This window comes from Saimiri boliviensis, chromosome 5 (assembly GCF_048565385.1).
Source record: "Saimiri boliviensis isolate mSaiBol1 chromosome 5, mSaiBol1.pri, whole genome shotgun sequence".
NCBI lineage: Eukaryota > Metazoa > Chordata > Mammalia > Primates > Cebidae > Saimiri > Saimiri boliviensis.
In genome coordinates this window covers 142194726-142216067 of record NC_133453.1, presented here as the reverse complement: position 1 = coordinate 142216067, position 21342 = coordinate 142194726, and the positions used below count along the sequence as shown (strand labels likewise).

At 43.7% G+C, this 21342-nt stretch overlaps 1 protein-coding gene across 1 annotated transcript; it reads right to left on the bottom strand.

Moving 5' to 3' along the window:
* Nucleotides 1–3337: 3337 nt before the first annotated feature.
* On the bottom strand, nucleotides 3338–4793 carry PGPEP1L (pyroglutamyl-peptidase I like). The gene is given in 4 exon segments (XM_010351269.2): nucleotides 3338–3409; nucleotides 3411–3558; nucleotides 4590–4775; nucleotides 4777–4793. Coding segments are annotated over 4 exon segments (423 nt in total).
* Between the last annotated feature and the right edge of the window lie 16549 nt (nucleotides 4794–21342).

Below are 21342 nucleotides of genomic sequence, written 5' to 3'. Positions count from 1 at the left end.
TGTAGTCCCAGCTACTCAAGAGGCTGAGGCAAGAGAATCACTTGAACCCAGGAGGCAGAGGTTGCAGTGAGCCGAGATCGCACCAGTGCACTCTAGGCTGGTGACAGAGCAAGACTACGTCTAAAAAAAAAAAAAAAAAGAAAAGAAAGAAAAGAAAAAAAGATCAACCCAGGACTCAGCCTTTTCTGCTGTGGTTCTCAAACTGACTTCAGTAGTGCCAGAACTAAGCAGGCTTTGTGCACACTGACAAGAGATTCTGGGCAACATACACAGCCCAGGATGTGTAGGAGCCTTCTGGGGTTTTCCTGGAGAACTTCAGAGGCCACAGAGAAGGAAATTATGGGGAAGTTCATGAAGGGGGAGCTCTGGGTAATATCTAAAAATTTTAAAAATGTTATGGCATGCTGTCAAGCAGTCTGAAAAATAACACTGGAGCCCAGTCCTGGAGGCCTCTTGCTTGCCAGTGTTTTGGGACAGAATTGCCCACAGCACAGGCGGATCAAATTCCCAACACGCAGCCAGATCTGTGCACACCTCCCCGCCAACCTTCGGGCTTTGATTGGTTTTCTAGCAAATGATCCAGGTGTACTTGCAGAGTCCTCTAAAGGCTACTCCAAATGTAAAAAGTGTGCTGGCAACCTTGACTGGTTCCTTTGGTTTTTTGATTGGTTTGTTTTGAGACAGAGTTTTCCTCTTGTTGCCCAGGCTGGAGTGCAATGGTGCAATCTCGGCTGACTGCAACCTCCTGGGTTCAAGTGATTCCCCTGCCTCGGCCTCCTGAGTAGCTGGGATTATAGGTGCCTGCCACCACACCTGGCTAATTTTTTGGTAATTTTAGTAGAAACAGGTTTTCACCATGTTGGCCAGGCTGGTCTCCAGCTCCTGGCCTCAAGTGATCAGCCCACCTCGGACCCCACAAAGTGGTGGGATTACAGATGTCAACCACGGCACCTGGCCTGGTTCCTTTGTTATGAAGCTGCAAATGCTTTTCTTAACAGAGAATGAATCTGAATGCTAAGTGAATTTTTTAAATGTAGTCAAGTGAAAAATGGTAGTTGTAAGCACACCAACATAACAAGAAATTTCACAGAGCTTAGCTGTCTTCACTCACTTCCTCAAAAAAAAAAAAAAAAAAAAAAAAAAAAGCAACGTTACCAACGGAACTCCCAATGGAAATCTGCCCTAGGAAACACTGAACAGGTAGAATCCTGCTGGGAGAAGCTTGGCGCGAGACCCAATGCCATGTCATAAAAGCAAAACAAAAGATGAAACAGAAAGGAGATTCTGTTTTGTCTTTTGTTTTTTCTTTCTTGAGACAAGAGTCTCGCTCTGTCACCCAGGCTGCAGTGCAGTGGCGCGATCTTAGCTCACTGCAACCTCCACCTTCTGGGTTGAAGCATTTCTTCTGCCTCAGCCTCCCAAGTAGCTGGGACTACAGGCGCACACCACCACACCCAGTTAATTTTTGTATTATTATTATTTTTTTTTTTAGTAGAAACAGGGTTTCGCCATATTGGCCAGGCTGGTCTCGAACTCCTGACTCGTGATCTGCCTGCCTTGGTCTCCCAAAGTGCCGGGATTATAGGCGTGAGCCACCGCACCTGGCTGAGATTCCATGGAGAGACTAAGCCCAGCTATTAACCTGTGCTTTACCACCACAGACTGCCAGTGTGGATATAAAATGGCGCAGCTGCTTTGCATAACAAAATGGCAGTTCCTTAAAAAACTGAAAATTAGCATTGAATCCAAGAATTCACTTCTGGGTATTTACCTGAAAGCAAGGACTTGAACTCGTGTTTGCACACCAGTGTTTGTAGCAGCATGATTTATAACAACCCAAAGAGGCAAGCAACCTGAGCGTTCATCTACAGATGAATGAATAAACAAAATGTGGTAGATACATATGCTGGAATATTATTCGGCCTTAAACAGAATGCAGTCCTGCCCCATGCTACAACACAGATGAACCTGGAGGACATGACGCTGGGTGAAATACGCCAGATGCAAAAGGACCAGTGCCGCGTGATTCCCTCATATGAGGTACCTAGAGTCAAATTCATAGGGATGCAGGTGGGATGGTGGGTGCCAGGGGCTGGGAGGAAGAAGGAATAGGGAGTTCACAGGTACAGAGTTTCAGTTTGAGATGAGGAGAAAGTTCTGGAGATGGATGGTGCTGACGATTATACAACAAGCACATGTACTGAATACTACTGAACTGTACACTCAAACATTATTAAAATGAGCAAGTGGTAAAAGGGGGAAACACAAAGACAGAGAAACCAAACAGTAGTGCCTCAGTGGCTCTGAGGGTACCAGGACCAGGTTACACAAGCTGGGAGGACAGGAATGCGACCCTTGGAGCAGTGGCTGTGTCTGTGCTTCCGTAGGCCTCTGCAAAACAGGTCTGTGGCCCCAGAGTCTGGACAGGATCACACAGACCCACGGTGTAGATTTTTGGAAGAAAACAGATCACTCAGATTTCTTTTGTTGTTGTTGAGGTGGAGTCTCACTCTTTCTCCAGGCTGGAGTGCAGTGGCACGATCTGGGCTTACTGCAACCTCCACCTCCCAGGTTCAAGTGATTCTCCTGCCTCAGCCTCCCAAGTAGCTGGGACTACAGGTGTGCACCACCACGCTCAATTAATTTTTGTATTTTTAATACAGACAGGGTTTCACTATGTTGGCCAGGATAGTCTCAGTCTCTTGACCTCGTGATCCGCCCACCTCAGCCTCCCAAAGTGCTGAGATTACAGGCGTGAGCCACCGCACCCTGCCTCGTATTTCATTTTATTGTCATGAAAACCATAACTGAAGCTAGTTTATCCCTTGTGAAATGTCCACCTTCCAGAGTGTTCTTTCTCACGACAATAAAATAACCCTTCATGATTTTGTTGGGCTGATTTGGAGTTTTTACCCCTTTGTCTGACAAGCAATTTTTTTTTTTTTTTTTTTTTTTTTTTTTTTTTTTTGAGACATTCCCTCTTGTTACCCAGGCTGGAGTGCAATGGCGCGATCTCGGCTCACCGCAACCTCCACCTCCCGGGTTCAGGCAATTCTCCTGCCTCAGCCTCCTGAGTAGCTGGGATTACAGGCACGCGCCACCATGCCCAGCTAATTTTTAGTATTTTTAGTAGAGACGGGGTTTCACCTTGTTGACCAGGATGGTCTCGATCTCTTGACCTCGTGATCCACCCGCCTCAGCCTCCCAAAGTGCTGGGATTACAGGCTTGAGCCACCGCGCCTGGCCCACAATTTTTGAAAAAAGTTTCTCAATGCACAGTTGAACAGTACACACAGGATTGAAACATTTAATCTTCTCTAAAGGAGCAATCCCCCGATCAGTTTCCTTTAGCTAGAACGACCACGGTTGAGTTTTCTTTGAACCAGGCTTTGCGCCTGGGTTTTCCCACACTCCTCCAGCATTTCCTGGATGATGACTTACAAAGCTCTTCCCAGCAGACTGGCTGGGAGCCTGCGTGACAGTGGAGGGACATTAATGAGTGCCGCACAGCCCTTTCCATGATGCAGAGAGAGGTAATAGGTATAATCACAGACGAATATGCAACCACAGGAAATGCCACATTAATTCCTGGACCAGCCTCTAACCTCAGTGAAACATAAGCAGGAGTGGCAATGCAACACCAGTAAAGCAGAGAAGGGAGGACTGCCATCCAAGGGAGACTTAGGTTGTGTTGTGTCACCTCAGAGAGAACATGGTGCCAGGGATGAGCTGGGGAGAGCCTGGCTCTTGGCTTCATGACCAGCAAGTGGCCAAGACAGAAAGGGGTCATATTTCCACCACCCAGCCCATGACACCTGTATTTCAGTGAATCCCTATCTTTTTTTTTTTTCCTGAGATGGAGACTTGCTCTGTCACCAGGCTGGAGTGCAGTGGTGCAATCTCAGCTCACTGCTACCTCTGCCTCCTGGGTTCAAGTGATTTCCCTGCCTCAGCCTCCCAAGTAGCTGGGACTACAGATGCACACCACAATGCCCAGCAAATTTTTTTTCGTATTTTAGTAGTGACGGGGTTTCACCATGTTGGCCACGATGGCTTCGATTCCCTGACCTCATGACCTACTCACCTTGGCCTCCTAAAGTGCTGGGATTACAGGCATGAGCCACTGTACCCAGCCATGAATCCCTATCATTCATGTCTTCATTGAGTGACTTATTCATTCCCTGGGGGAAAGGGAAACCACCCACTGGGGATCAGAGTCTGGAGAAACAAAGGTAAATCAATCTTTATCTGGGGCTGCATCGGCATAGTTAACTCACAACTTCGGTCACCCCAGAAATCAAAATGAGAAAACATTCAGGAAATGTTAGTGGCTCTGGAAGTCTGCCTTCCTATGTCTTCTCCTAGATCAACACACGAAAGACCATGTGTCCACAGGGAGGTCTCACAAATGAGACCACAGGCAAGGTGCAAGCACCTGTGCTGACCTGCACCCAGCAAAGAGGGAGTCTGGGGGCAGCCCCGGACAGCCAAGTGGCCAGCTGGACGGTACAGGTTGGCTTCTCGGAGGGACGCTGAAGGCCACTGCTTCTCTCCTACCTGCTCAGAGTCCTAACACCCACAGAGCGTAGCTGCCCGCATCTGGGGAAAAGATGGCCTCAACACCCTCCACAGCTCCTTCATGCACTGCCTTCATGCAGACCCCTGACTCCGGAACATCTGGGCCGCCAGGTAGGCACACGCTGCCCTCGGGCCAGAAGCCCCAGATGTCAGCGTCCCAGCAGTCTCGGTTCTTGCTAGACTGTTCCAGAATGATCCTTGGCAGAGGTGTCCATCCCATGTGCAAGGCAAGCTGTGTGAACAGGCAACAGCAGAGAGACCCCAGGAGAATGAGGCCCACCCTGCTCACCAGATGTGCAGAAGGACTACTCCTGGAGAGCGCGGCTCCATGCAAAACATCTCAAACCCCAAATCCACCAGAAACCCCATGGTACCCGACCAGGGTCTCCAAATTAATATGGCTGAAATGAAAAACAGCTGGATTCTGTTAGCTGAATAAAAACTCATGCTGCATCTACGTTAAATTACTTTTTATTTCAATCTATTCTTACAGAGGAATGTATTCTCTTTTTGTAGGGGGAGGGCTGGAGGGAAGAGAGGCAAGCTGGTAAGTGGTAAGGCTACCACAGGAGGTACTTTGTGTTTTGGTGGAAACCTGCATCTTCTTATTGTATTTAATTTTATTTATTTATTTTTATTTTTGTGAGACGGAGTCTAGCTCTGTCACCCAGACTGGAGTGCAATGGCAGTCTTGGCTCACTGCAACCTCTGCCTCCCCGGTTCAAGCGATTCTCCTGCCTCAGCCTCCCTAGTGGCTGGGATTACAGGCATGCACCACCATGCCCAGCTCATTTCTGAATTTTTAGTTGGACAGGGTTTCATCATATTGGCCAGGCTGGTCTCAAACTCCTGACCTCAAGTGATCTGCCTGCTTCAGCCTTTCAAAGTGCTGGGATTACAGGCGTGAGCCACCATGCCTGCCTCCTGCATAATTTTTAAAATGAAACTTTAATAAAGGAAGTTAGTAGCAGTCCAATGAAATCTTGTTAGAATTTATTCAAACTGATTATTTTTCCTTTTTGAAAAACAGCTGCCCAAGTATTTTATCAAGACATCTGGAGCACTGTCTGAATGGCTTGATGTTGTATGTTTTATTAACCTCATCATCTGGTCCTTGTTTGGGGACTTTTTTTGGTGGGGTGGTAGGGTTGTACTGGTGTTTTTTTGTTTTGTTTTTGAGACAGGGTCTTACTCTGTTGCCCAGGCTGGAGTGCAGTGGTGTGATCTCGGCTCACTGCAACCTCCACCTCCCGGGTGCAAGCAATTCTCCTGCCTCAGCATCCTAAATAGCTGGAATTACAGTTGCCCACCACCAGGCCCGGCTAATTTTTTTGTATTTTTAGTAGAGATGGGGTTTTACCATAATGATCACGCTGGTCTCAAACTCCTGACCTCAGGTGATCCACCTGCCTCGGCCTCCCAAAATGCTGGGATTACAAGTGTGAGTGACGGCACCCAGCTCAGTTTTTTACACAGTAATTATATCTAGATAAAATGGGCTGGGTGCTATGAGGATGGGCCTCCCCCAGGTTGGCCACCCTCCTAATTGTTCCCTGAGCACAGAGGTGCTTGCCTGATGTTCACCTTCACAACCTACTTGCCCCTCATGGGCATGGGTTGGGCCCAACCCAAGGGCTTCTTCCTTAGGTGGAAATTATTTTTGGGTCCTGGCTGGGAATAATACTTCCATTTCATTTCCTCCTACTTTCTCTCTGGATTTTTTTTTTTTTTTTGATACGGAGTCTCGCTCTGTCACCAAGGCTGAAGTGCAGTGGCACAATCTCGGCCCATTGCTCTCACTGCAACCTCCGCCTCCCGGTTTCAAGAGATTCTCCTGCCTCAGCCTCCTGAGTAGCTAGGATTACAGGCACACACCACCACGCCTGGCTCATTTTTATATTTTCAGTAGCGATGGGGTTTCACCATGTTGGTCAGGCTGGTCTTGAACTCCTGACCTGGTGATCTGCCTGCCTTGGCCTCCCAAAATGCTAGGATTACAGGCATGAGCCTCCACATCCGGCCTCTCCAGGTTTCCTACTAAGACCTACTCCATATTTTGGCTTAAACTTTTACAAACAGTCCTAGATTGATTTTTACACAATCAGCTGTGACCTCACATGACTGGTGGGGCCTGGGGATGGTGTGCACGTCAACCATCAACCCTAGAACTGGGCTCGTGAGGCCAGGCTCCAGCTCCACCACATCGACAAGCTGGCCCCGCTGCCTCTGGCCATCATTTACTTGTGGCCGATGATCTTCCCAGATCCCGGTGACCCTCCGCTTAGCTTCCCTATAATCTACAGGCAGCTCCAGAGTCCGCAGCTGCACCTCCATGTCATTCCCCAGGCCCAGCTTGGAGAGCTCCTGCAGAAAGCAGCAGGTGGACTTGCCTCCTTTGATGGCGGGCACCAGGAGTCCCTGAAAACTCAACCCTTGGGGTCCACTTCCAGGGGTCTTCCTTGGCCTGGACTTTGCCCTCAAGGGGCTCACAAAGTGGCAAGGGGCCAAGAAGAGAGCCACGGTTCCCACCCGAGATGCAAATGCACAGAGGCACCAGTCCAGGAGGGGGCGCAAGAGAGGCGCATCTGACAGCTGTGTTGGCCGAGGGGGATGCCGGTGAGGTCTGTGGACAGGAGGGAGTGAGCCAGATGGAGATGCTGGGAAAGGGCATGGCAGGCGGAGGAAACTGCAAGGGCAGAATAGACCATCAGAACCTGCGGCCTTTGGGGAACGTGGCGTGACCTGGCGCTCCTTGCAAGGCTGAAGGCTTCCTGTATCTTGCCTGCCTCACGACAGGACATTTGGCACCCCTGGACTCTAACAGCATCCCCAGATATTTTGACAAGGAAGCCACCACCTCCACCATGGTATGCCAGGGAGCACTATGCACCAGGGATGGCTGGGACAGGAACTGGAGTGGTCTGTGGAAGTCAGACTGAGTGCCTGACTTGGTGTGAACTTTATTCTTAGGAAAATAGGTGGCCATAGAAAGGTTATACTTGGCCGGGGAGGAGGCTTACGCCTGTAACCCCAGCATTTGGGAGGTCCAGGCAGGCAGATCAAGAGGTCAGGAGATCGAGACCAACCTAGCCAACATGGTGAAACCCCATCTCTACTAAAAATACAAAAAATTAGCCAGGCGTGGTGGTGAACACCTGTAGTCCCAGCTACTTGGGAGTCTGAGGCAGGAGAATTGCTTGAACCCAGGAGACAGAGGTTGCAGTAAGCCAAGATCACACCACTGTACTCCAGCCTGGGCGAGAGCAAGACTCCATCTCAAAAAAAAAAAAAAAAAAAAAAAATTAAAAATTACTCAAGGAGCTAATGAGCCAGAGCTAGAGATTCAGAGAGAGAGAGAGAGAGAGAGACAGAGAGAGAGAGAGAGAGAGAGATAACAAGGAGGTGAAGGGCTGTGGAGCCCCAGAGTCAGGCAGCACCCTCCTGCCCAAACAGTCTACAGTTTGCAAGGAAGAAAGCAAGCAGTGTTACAGCTCAGAGCTGTGCATTTCACTGTTGGTAAAAGTCAAGTCAGGAAGGTGACACCATCTCCAAAAGGCCCAGCCCTTTCCTGCCACCAGGAGCTGTGCTTCTCATCAAGATGGTTTTCAATTAGTACCTCAGTTTTTCCTGATCACTTTCCTGGCATTTCGGGGTACTCAGGAGAATGCTTCCTCAGACAGATGATGGCCAAGCCAGGCTATCTGGCTTGTCCAAAGATTGCAGACAGGAGGTTCAAGGCTCCTGCCTGGGCCCCAGAGGAGTCCTAGAATGCTGGTTAAAGATCACTCTCTTCCTTAGCAATGCCAAGTTCTATCCCCCAGATACGACACTTGTCCCAGACCACTCCTGGTACCCTTTAGGTCATTATTCTAAATTACAGATCATCTTCCCTGAAAAATCCAGGAAGGAAAAACAGCAATGCCATAATTTCCAATCCTCTTTCTGGAGTGGTTGTCTCCAGACATTTTTGATCACTTGCCCTATTAATTAAAAAAACTGGGCCGGGCGCGGTGGCTCAAGCTTGTAATCCCAGCACTTTGGGAGGCCGAGGCGGGTGGATCACGAGGTCGAGAGATCGAGACCATCCTGGTCAACATGGTGAAACCCCGTCTCTACTAAAAATACAAAAAATTAGCTGGGCATGGTGGCACGTGCCTGTAATCCCAGCTACTCAGGAGGCTGAGGCAGGAGAATTGCCTGAACCCGGGAGGCGGAGGTTGCGGTGAGCCGAGATCGCGCCATTGCACTCCAGCCTGGGTAACAAGAGCGAAACTCCGTCTCAAAAAAAAAAAAAAAAAAAAAAAAAAAAACTGGCCAGGCACAGTGGCTCATGCCCATAATCCCAACACTTTGGGAGGCCAAGGCGGGAAGATCACAACATCAAGAGATGGAGACCATTCTGGCCAACATGGTGACACCCCGTCTCTCCTAAAAATACAAAAACTAGCTGAGTGTGTTGGCATGTGCCTGTAGTGCCAGCTACTCGGGAGGTTGAAGCAAAAGAATCGCTTGAACTCAGGGGACAGAGGTTGCAGTGAGCCGAGATTGTGCCACTGCACTCCAGCCTGGCGACAGAGCAAGACTTCATCTGAAAAAAAATAAATAACAATAAATTTAAAAAAAGAAAATATAAATTCTAGCATGCATAAGTGTGTGTGCATGAATGCACACTGCCATTAGCTCATGTCTTGATGTCTCAAGGCACAATATGCACTTCAAGTGGGCTTCTTGTTAATAAATGGATGTAAATACATATTTTAAGTGGTTTTCTTAGTCCTTCCTTTTTGGCCAACTTCTCAGCTTACCATTGTTTTTATATTGAAATGGGCTGACAAAGCGCTCCTATGAGGGGTAGGAGAAGTGCCACTCAGCTGTCTTCTTATGGTTTGCTCAGATTTGCATTCTTAATGTTTTCTTCTATCTGGGTTTTTTTTTTTTTTTTTTTTTTGCATATCATTTTTGTGAAGATTCCTTGGTCATAATCTGAGTATTAGTTTAATTAAAACAGGATAATATAACCCTGAAACCCATTAGCTGGGCTGAAACATTTTGCAACACATTAAAAGTGAATCAAAGAGGGAGGACCTGTCTATTACCACAGCATCCCTTTCCCCAAGGGTACAAAGCTCCTCTTCCCTCAGGAAGCCATGCCTTTCTGGGGACCTAAGGACAAACAACGCAAGGAATAGTGTCAATGTCAGTCCAGCTATGACATGCTGGCGAAGGGTAACTACTTTCTTATTTTTTATAGACTAAAACTATAGAAATTCACATCCATTAGGATGCCCACTATCAAAAGCCAGAAAAGAACAAGTATTGGTGAGGATGTGGAGAAATCGGAGTCCTTGAGCATTGTTGGTAGAAATGTAAGATGGAGCCGCCATTGTGGAATACAGTATGGCGGGTCCTCGAAAAATTAAACCCAGAAGTAGGTTCTGATCCAGCAACTCCACTTCTGGGTATACACTCAAAAGAACTGAAATCAGGATCTGAGAGAGAGATTTGCACACCTTGTTCACTTCAACATTATTCATAATAGCCAAGAGGTGGAAAGAACCCAAGTGTCTATCAAAAGACAAATTGATACAGAAAATGTGGTAAATACATGCAATAAAACATTATTCAGTTTTTAAAGAGAAGGAACCGGCAGAGTGTGGTGGCTCACACCTGTAATCCCAGCACTTAGGGAGGTCAAGACAGGTGGATCACTTGAGGTCAGGAGTTTGAGGCCAGCCTGGCCAACGTGGCAAAACCTATCTCTACTAAAATTACAAAAATTAGCTGGTCATGGTGTCACATGCCTGTAATCCCAGCTACTTGGGAGGCTGAGGCAGGAGAATTGCTTGAACTCCAAAAGGGGAGGTTACAGTGAGCCAAGATCACACCACTGCACTCCAGCTTGGGCAACAGAGTGAGACTCCATCTCGAAAAAATAAATAATAAGAAAAAGAAGGAAATCCTGTCACATGCCACAATGTGGATGAACCTTGAGGATATGATGCTAAATGAAATAAGCCAGTAACAAAAATACATACATTGTATGGCTCCATTCACATGAGGTACCTAAAATAGTCAAATTCATAGAAACAGAAAGTACAAGCATAGCTACCATGAGCTGGAAAGAGGAGGAAATGGGGAGACATTATCCAGTGGGTACAGTCTTGGTTTTGCAAGATAAAAGGTTCTAGAGATCTGTTGCCTAACAATGTGAACACACTTAACACTACTGAACTATATACTTTAAAATGGCTGTTGTAAATTTTATGTTATGTGTTTTTTAACTACAATTTTAAAAGCACAGAAATGAAAATCCTAATACTATATTTTTTCCTATACCCTAGTGGATTACCTTGAAAGCCCCAGTTTGAAAATGACTGCGGATCCCCAAAGAGGCAGTAGTGATGTAGGAAATACTGTAAAAGGCCTGAAGGATGAAGGTTAGAAGGGTCTGCAGGAAAGGACTGTGTAAGAAAGGGCTGGCCTATGACTCACTTTAGCCAACAGAATTCAGCCAGTTTGGGGCCTAAGTGTAAGAAGGCCTGGAAGCATCTGCATTTGGCTACGCTGCTGTGGAGACCTCAAGGAGAGATCACAGGGCAAGGGACAAAGGCCCTGCTGTTCTCACACCTGAGTCAAGCCCCTATGACTCCACCTCTGCCTTGATCTCACTGTAACCACATGAAAGCCCCAAGAAAGATAAGCAGAAGAACTGCCCTGCTGAGCCCAGCAAGAAAGATCAGCAGAAGAACTGCATTGCTGAGCCCAGTGGACCTGCAGAGCCCGGAGAAAGAATGGTGGTTTTTTGATACTGCTGAGTTTCAGATTGGCTTAATTTGCAGCCATAGATAACTGACACAGGGCATTATAATAAAGATTGTGAGGAAATGCACCATACTCAGAGTTCTTTTTAGGTGGTGAATTACAATCTGATTTTTAAAATGTTTCTTTTTGGTGTTTAGAGGGTTTTTGTACTTGGAATAAATAACAATACATATTGCTAAAAGTAAGATGCATGTTTTCGCTTCCTCAGAAATATCAACTTTTTTTTTTAAATGAAGTCTCACTGTTGCCCAACCTGGAGTGCAGTGGCATGATCTTGGCTCACTGCAACCTCTGCCTCCTGGGTTCAAGCAATTCCCTGCCTCAGCCTCCAGAGTAGCTGGGATTACAGGCATGAACCACCATGCCTGGCCAATTCTTGTATTTTTAGTAGAGACAGGGTTTCACTATGTTAGCCAGGCTGGTCTCAAATTCCTGACCTCATGATCCACCCGACTCAGCCTCCCAAAGTGCTGGGATTACAGGTGTGAGCCGCCACACCTGGCCTAAACTTTTTTAAACAATGATATTCCTTCAACAAATGATAATTTTGCCTCTACCATGTGCTAGGCCCATGCTAGGTACTGAAGACAAACTGGTGACCAGGACAGAGGAGAGAGAGGAAGGGGCAGATACAGAGAGCACTGCCATGGGGTAGGGAAGTTACCCAAGTTCAGTGGCAAATGTGGGAAAAATAAATATTTATAGAGCATGACATCAATAAGATGACAAAAGAGAAGATCCGCTGGCACCACTCCTCCCACAAAAATACCACTAGAAACTTTTTAAAGACAAGAATGCCACCCTAAATAAACCAGAACAAAAAGTAGAAGCAGAGAAACCCTCTGGTCCCGCAGAGTCAAGAGAAGCTGCAACCAGTAAGAGGCGGTCATTTCAGACTGTGGTATCCCTCCCCCAAGCCAGGACAGTATCACTCACAGAGCATTTTCCTAGACCTATGGTTGCTGAGGTGAGAGGAGGGAATTGGAGGTGAACATTCAATCTTCCCACCAGTCTGAGAATCTTCATGATTCTACTCCAGTCCAATTCTGTGGGAACCACTGGGAATGCCAGGAGGGCTGAACCACTTGGGGTGCATTGGGGACAAAGAGTGGGCACTGACCACAGCAACTAGAATGTCAATCCTGGTGGCTATGCAGCACTCAAATCATCAAGGACACCACATTAAAGAGCCTGGTTGGCAACACAGCATCACAAAAACAATTGGTGGGAAGGTCTGAATCTCTAGCTAGATTTTTCCACAAAGCCTGGCTGTTCACAGGGAGGCTTCCCCTGGCCTTGAAACAACCTAAAGGCTGGGATGCAGTTCCTGTGCCTGCTTGTCTTCCCCAGACTGGGAAACAATGACAGAGCAACAAGTTCTAGTGCAGTATTTTAGTTCCAGTATTTACTATAAGTCCTCCCCAGAACAGGAAGAAACAACAGTCTAGGGTTTAAGTTCTGATATTAACAAGATTAGGTCTAACATCAAAGAACACATGTAAAAACTGTAAGAAGTGGCTGTCTTCTCAAGTTCACAGGCATTAATGTAAAGACACAAGGATTGTAAAAACTCAGGGAAAAGGCTGGGCATGGTGGCTCACACCTGTAATCCAAGCAGTTTGGAGGCCAAGGTGGGCGGATCACCCGAGGTCAGGAATTCAAGACCAGCCTGACCAACATGGTGAAATCCCATCTTTAAAAAAAAAAAAAAAAAAAAAAAAAACTCAGGGAAATATGACACCACCAAAAGAAACCAATAAAGCCCTAGCAATTGACTTCCCCAAAACTGAATACTTGTGAAGCATCTGACAGAGAGTTCAGAATAATTTTCTTAAAGAAGTTCAAGGAATCACAAAGACCTATGAATAAAACACTAAAAAAAATTTGGAAAACAATCCAGGAACAAAGTGAGAAATTGGACAAATAAATAATGTTTTGATCATAGAAATAAAGAATGTAGTAAGTGAACTAAAAGACTTATTAGAAAGTTTCAACAGTACACTTGGTAAAGCAGAAAAAAGATTCAGAGTGCTTGAAAATAGAACATATGAAGTTACCCAATCAGAAAAGAAGAAAAAAACAAGAATAAAAAAGAGAAAAGAAGGTCAATGAGAATTATGAGAAACCATCAAGAGAACTAACCTCCACATAATTGGAATTCCTGAAGGAGACAAGAGAGAAAAGTCCTAGAAAGAATACTTAAAAAAAACAAAAACAAAAAAAAACAAAAAAAACAACAAAAAAAAACATGGCTGAAGATTTCCCAAATCTGGAGAAAACAACAGCATCCAGGTACAGGAAGCTAGAGATCACCAATCAAATTCAACTAAAAGAATAATCTCCCAAGGTACATCATAATACAACCAGCAAATATCAAATACAAAGAAAGAATACTCAAGGCAGCAAGAGAAAAGAAAGGTATCATGTTCAATAGGGCCATGAAATGGCTTTCAGAAGATTTCTCAGCAAAAACTCTGTAGTTCAGAATGGAGTGGTATTTTATATTCAAAGTGTGAAGGGGCCAGGCATGGTGGCTCATGCTTGTAATCCCAGCATTTCGGGAGGCTGAGGTGGGTGAATCACTTGAGGCCGGGAGTTTGAGACCAGCCTGGCCAACATGGTGAAACCCCATTTCTACTAAAAATATAAAACTCAGCCAGGCATGGTGGCACATGCCTGTAATCCAAACTACTTGGGAGGCTGAGGCAGGAGAATCACTTGAACCTAGGAAACAGAAGTTTCAGTGAGCCGAGATAGCACCACTGCATTTCAGCCTGGGTGACAGAGCTAGACTCTGTCTCAAACAAAACAAAACACCCCAAAGTGTGAAGGAAAAAACCCATCACTGACAATACTGTACCCAGCAAAGATATCCTTCAAACATGAAGAAGTACTTTCCCAGACAAAAGCTGAGGAAATCAATGCCAGACCTGTCTTACAAATTCTAAGGAGAGTTCTTCAACTTGAAAGAAACAGATGCTAACATGTAACAAGAAAACTTCTGAAGGTATTAAACTCACTGGCACAAATAAGAAAACAAATTCAGAATACTCTAATATTGTAATTGTGTTAAAGTAAATCAGGTACATCTTAAGTATGAAGACTAAAATACAAAACTATAAAAAACAATAATTATTACAGTTGGTTAAGAGACAGGCAACATAAAAAGATGTAAACTGAAAAACTAAAAAGTCAAAATGTGGGTGGAGGATGGTATTAAATTGTAGAGTTTGTTTTTCATGCTTTTCTTTGCAATCAATGTTCAGTTGTTAGCATTTAAAAATAACCTTTATAGTCAGGCGCAATGGTGCACACCTGTAATCCCAGCACTTTGGGAGGCCAAGGCGGGTGGATTATGAGGTCAAGAGATTGAGACCATCCTGGCCAAGATGGTGAAACCCTGTCTCTACTAAAAATACAAAAAATTAGCCAGGTGTGGTGGCAAGCACCTGTAATCCCAGCTACTTGGGAGGCTGAGGCAGGAGAATCACTTGAACCCAGGAGGTGGAGGTTGCAGTGAGCCAAGATGCCACAACTGTACTCCAGAGAGAGACTTCATTTCAAAACAAAAACAAAAACAAAAACAAAAAAACAAACAAACAAAAAACACCATTATAACTATCAAATTTTTTGTAAGCCTCACGGTAACCACAAAACAAAAACCTATTAGAGATACATGAAAAATAAATAGCATGGGACATGCACGGTGGCTCATGCCTGTAATCCCAGCACTTTGGGACGCTGAGACAGGTGGATCACTTGAGGTCAGGAGTTAGACAACAGCCTGACCAACATGGCGAAACGCTGTCTCTTCTTAAAACACAAAACTTAACCAGGCGTGATGACAAATACCTGTAATCCCAGTTACTTGGGATGCTTCACTTGAAACTGCAAGGTGGAGGTTGCAGGGAACTGAGATCATGCCATTGCACTCCAGCCAGAGCAACAAGAGCAAAACTCAAAAAATAAATTAAATAAATAGCATGGAATAAAAACATTCTACTAAAGAAAATCACTTAACCACAAATAAAGATAGTAAGAGAAGAAGAAAGGATCTACAAAGCAACCAGAAAATAAGTGACAAAATGGCAGTAGTAAATGCTTGCCTGTCAATAATAACCTTGAATGCAATGGATTAAATTATCCAATTAAAAGGTGCAGTGCCGCTGAATGGATTTTGAAAAAAAAAATAAAAACCAGATCCAACTATGTGTTATCTACGAAGCCCTAGCAATAGACCTCCTCCAAACTGAATATTTTTCAAGTGTCTGGCAAGATTCAACTATATGTTGTCCACGAAGCTTATCTACAAGAGACTCACTTTACCTAAAAAGATATGCACAGACTAAAAATGAAGGGATGACAAAAGAAATTCCATGCAAACAGGAACCAAAAAAGAGGAGTAGCTATACTTACATCAGATAAAATAGACTTTAAGTCAAGAATGGTGAAAAAAATGACAGAGAAGAACATCATATAATGATAAAAGGATCAATAAAGCAAGAGGATATAGCTATTATAAATGTATATGTACCCGACACCAGAGCACCTGAATATATAAAACAAATATTAAAAGACCTAAAGGGAGAGATTTACTGCAACCAGTAATAGCAGGAAACTTTGATACTCCACTTTCAGCAAGGAACAAATCATCCAGACAGAAAATCAATAAAGAAACATTAAACTGCACTCCAGACCAAATGGAAAGAACAGACGTTTACAAAACACTCCATCCAACAGCTGCAGAACACACATTTTTCCTCAACAGCACATGGATCATTCTTCAGAATAGTCCGTATGTTAGGTTGCAAAACAAGTAACAAATTTTGAAAAATTAAAATTATACCTAGTATCTTTTCTGACCACAATGGACTAAAACTAGAAATAATAACAGAAGGAATGTTGGAAACTGCACATATTCATGGAAATTAAACAGCACTTCTGGACAATGAATGAGCCAATGAAGAAATTAAAAAGAAAGTTTAAAAAATTTCTTGAGACAAATGGCAACGGAAACACAATATATAAAAACCTATGGGAGTCAGCAAAAATAATTCTAAGAAAGAAGTTTATAGCAATAAATGCTTTCACCAAAAAAAGAGAAAGACTTCAAATAACCTGCCTAATGATGTACCTAAAGGAACTGCCACTAACAAACCAAACCACATATTAGTAGAAGGAAAGAAATAATAAAGATCAGAGCAGAAATAAAAACTGAAACTAAGAAAGCAACACAAAAGATTGCTGAAATGAATAGGTGGTTTTTTGAACAGATAAACAGAATCAACAAACCTTTAGCTAGACTAAAAAACAAGAGAGAAGACCCAAATACATAAAATTGGAGATGAAAAAAGAGACATTACAATCAATACCACAGAAATACAAAGGATCATCAGACACATAATGAACAACTATAAATCAACAAGTTGGAAAATATAGAAGAAATGGGCTGGGCAAAGTGGCTCAGCATATAATCCTAGCATAATTCCTAGCACTTTGGGATGCCAAGGTGGGTAGATATCTTGAACCTAGGAGTTCAAGACCAGGACACCATGGCAAAACCCTGTCTATACTTAAAAAAAAAAAAAAATACAAAAATGAGCTAGGCATGTGTTGTATGCCTGTAATCCTAGCTACTCAGGAGGCTGAGGTAGGAGGAGTGCTTGAGATCATTCACTGCACTCCACCCTGGGTGACAGAACAAGACCATGTCTCCCCCACCCCCACCCCCCAAAAAAAGGTCTCCCATCAAAGAAAAGTCCAGAACCTGATGGCTTCACTGCTGAATTCTACCAAACATTTAATGAACTGATACCAATTCTACTCAACCATTCTAAAAAATTAATGAGGGGTTTGGCGTGGTGGCTCAAGGCTGTAATCCCAGTACTTTGGAAGGCCAAGGCAGGTGGAGTATGAGGTCACGCATTCAAGTCCAACCTGGCCAACATAATGAAACCCTATCTCTACTAAAAATACAAAAAATTAGCCGAGGGTGGTGGCATGTGCCTGTAATTCCAGCTACTCATGAGGCGGAGGCAGGAGAATCGCTTGAACCTGGGAGGTGGAGGTTGCAGTGAGCCAAGATCACACACCACTGGACTCCAGCCTGGGTGACAGAGCGGGACTCCATCTCAAATAAATAAATACGTACAATTATTATGCGTTAAGAAAAATTGAAAAGAAAAGATATATGGTGAGATAAGTCAGACTGAAAAAAAAGACAAATGTTGTGTGATTCCACTTCTAGGAAGTATCTAGAGTAGTCAAATTCTTAGAGAAAGAAAATATAATAATGATTACTAGATGTTGGGGTGAGGAAGGATGGAGGGTTATTGCTAAAGAATACAGAGTATTAGTGTGGGACGATGAAAAGTTCTAGACGTGAGAGTAATGATAGTTGTACAACAATGCAAATGTACTTAATGCCACTTACTTATACACTTAAAAGGGTTAAAATGGTAAATTTAATGTCATCTATCAATGTTATATATATTTTATCACAATTAAATAAAAAAATTACAGCTTTCACCATCACCCTCCCCCACCAACTTTTTTTTACCCTGACTAAGAGTTTGCTCTGAAGGAAGACTAATTCAAGTCATTTAACTCAGGCTAACATTCTCCAGGGATAATAATTAAGTTGGGATTTTAACTAAGCCTACTCTTTTCCATATCTGAAATCCTTCTAGAGTTCTATGGAATCACAGGCTTAAGTCATTTTCTCAGATCACAGCAATACAATCTGATGCATAACAGTATTTGAGCTACTGGTTTGCTGCAAATGTCTCAGGATTTGAGGTGTCCTGAAGAGAAGTCATTTTGGATGGTTATTCCCATATAAACGCTATATTGCAATCCAGAACAGTCAACACATAGATGTGTTTCTAGGAAGAGAAGACGCAAGGAGGGGCAGTGGCAACTCCAGAATTTTCTGGTGGCTGAGGCCTGAGCATGGTGAGCTGTTTGGAAGAGGGAATGGTCTTAGTAAGGGAAGCTCATGAGTAGATTATGTTGATATGCTGCATCTTGGACATATTAGTAAATATATGAAAATTTTTGTAAAGATAACAAATTTTTGGCCAGGCATGGTGGTTCACGCCTGTAATCCCAGCACCTAGGGAGGCTGCGGTGGGTGGATCATGAGGTGAGGAGTTCAAGACCAGCCTGGCCAACATGGTGAAATCCTGTCTCTACAAAAACAAAAAAAGTAGCTGGGCATGGTGGGCGTGTACCTGTAATCCCAGCTACTCGGAGGCTGAGGCAGCAGAATTGCTTGAATTGGGACCTGGGAGGCAGATGTTTCAGTGAGCCAAGATTGCGCCACTGCATTCCAGCCTGGGCTAAAGAGTGAGGCTCCATCTCAAAACAAAACAAAAACAAAAATTTTTACAGCCCTCCCAAGGCTGGGTCGGGAGCCGAGCGCAGGCGGCGGGAGGGCAATAAAAAATAAAAATAAAAATAAAAATTTTACAGATTATTATTTTATTTCACCAAATGATCACAGCAACCTTTCAGGTTAAGAAGAGAAGAAACAAGGAGGACCTGGCCAACTTGGGCCTCATGCTCCTCACCTGTATAATGGGCACAACAATACTGTATCCACCATAAGGATTATTAGGACCCCAGAATGGTAAAGTAAAATGGCAAAAAAAAAAAAAAAAAAAAAAAAAAAAAAAAAAAAAAAAAAAAAAAGAGGTCTGGTCTGTAGTGACTTTGGTAAGAGTAGTTTGAGTATGGAACCAGGCCTGGAGGCCAGGCCATGGTAAATAAATTTAAAAATTAATAGGAATGGTTTCTTTCTCTCCTTTTATTTTTTTCTTGATCAATCAAAGTTTATCAATTGTATTAATTTTCTCAAAATCACGAACTTTTGGTTTCTGGTTCCTTTAATTATTATAATTCTGCTACTTCATTGATTTCTGCTTTAATCTTTACTATTATCTTTCTTCTCCTTAGTTTAAGTTTAATTTGTTCTTTGTTTAGTTTCTTAAGATAGAAATCAAGGTCACTGATTTGATAACTTTCTTCTTTCATAATATTGTTTAGTGCTATAAATTTCCCTCTAAGTCCTGCTTTAGCAGCATGCCACAATGTCATATGTTATGTTTTAACTTTCATGCATTTCAAAATGCTAATTTCTATTTTATGTATCCTTTAATCCATGGCTTATTTAGAAGTATGTTTGGTTTTCAAATATTTAGGAAATTTCCAGATGTCTTTCTGTTATTGATTTCTAATTAAAATCCATTGTGGCCAGAAAACATACTTTGTGTGACTTGAATTCTTTTGCATTTATTCAGGCTTGTTTTATGGCCCAGGGTATAGCCTATCTTGGCAAATGCTCCATATGCACTTAGGAGTTTGTGTTCTGTGTTGGGTGGAGGGTTCTGTAAATGTCAGTGAGGTCTGGTAGGTTGGTAGTGTCATTCAAGTCTACTGTATCCTTTTCAGTCTTTTTGTTCTGTCCATTATTGAGAGGGGTATTGATATCATTGACTGTAACTTTGAATGTATCTATTTGCCTTGCAGTTCTATTAGTTTTCGTTGAATGTATTTTAGAAGCACTGTTATTAGGAGCATGAAGGTTTGGATGTATTATGTCTTCTTTATTTATTGACCATGGTTCACTGAATGCTTAATATCTAATTGCTATGTGACTTTCTGACTCCACATTGTGAGCTCTAGAACACAGCTACCCAGGGAGGTAAAGGTCAGGAATAGTCTTACAATTGGGCAAAAGATAGGGTGAGCCCAGCAGGCTGCTGGCTGAGGGCTACTGCCCAAAATGCATCTTGTGGCTCCCCAACCATTTCCCCATCTCTAGGGGACCCAGTGCCTGAAATTTCACCTCCAGAGATCTTTTTGGTTCATTAGCCCCTGTCTAGATAGCTTTGCAAATGTCTGCAAGAGAGGAAACACAGCAGCACACATGCTTCCCTGCTGAGAGAGAAGGTGCAGCCTATGAGCACTGGGGCCCAGAGTGGAACCTGAAACTGGGAGAGGCAGTTTCCAAGGCTAGTCCCAAGGCTGTTCTGAGGTGTGGGGTAATCATCTGTGATTACAGATGTCAGTGTAGAGTTCAGGGTCCTGATTAATGGCATCTCAAACTAGCTCACAGCCTGCATGCAGGCCTAGGCAGGTGTGCTGGATTTTGGAATCCTAGGTGTGGCATTCCTAATATAAAGCTGACGTTTTCAAGTGTTGTACCACAGGATGGTGGAGATGAAAAGGCTTGCCCAGTAGCCTTTCCTTCTTTAGGTTTCTTCCCCTCAAAAACTGTTTAGAATGAACAAGAACTAAGATTTGTCTTTTGAATCCCAGTCCAAATTAGACATTCTGCTGCCCTAAGTAACCTGCCTGATTTCCAGGGCCGCACTTATTTGTGCCCTTTTCTCTGGCATTAGGCTGTGTGTGTTGCAAGATATATAATTGTGATCCACCTGCCTTGGCCTCCCAAAGTGCTGGGATTACAGGCGTGAGCCACCACACCTGGCCACAGGATTTATTTTTTGTCACATTTATAGCAGTGCAAATATAGCCCTAATGCCCTCAAGATTCTGGTCTGGATTCTGTGAAACAAGATAAACAGGTCAGAGTGTTTTCCATGCTGAGAGACTGGGTAACACAGGAAGGACGTGATGGATTTCATCAAGTCTAAGTCCCAGAGATAAAATATCAAGCATTATTGTAGGAACCAGCAAGACAGCAAAAGCTCAACTACGACAAAGCCTAAGATGTAGCTGACTGTGAGATTCATCTGATTTCAGGATGCCAAAATTAAAACAAAAACAAAAAACACCTGGCTCTTTGCATCAATAAAATGCCATAGGCGATAGGAACAAGAATAGAAAGACATGCGCACAGCAACCCAGCACAGACTTCTATATAAAAGTAGTGTGGTTATTTAATAAGTGCCCAATAATTTGCAAGCAGAAACATGGA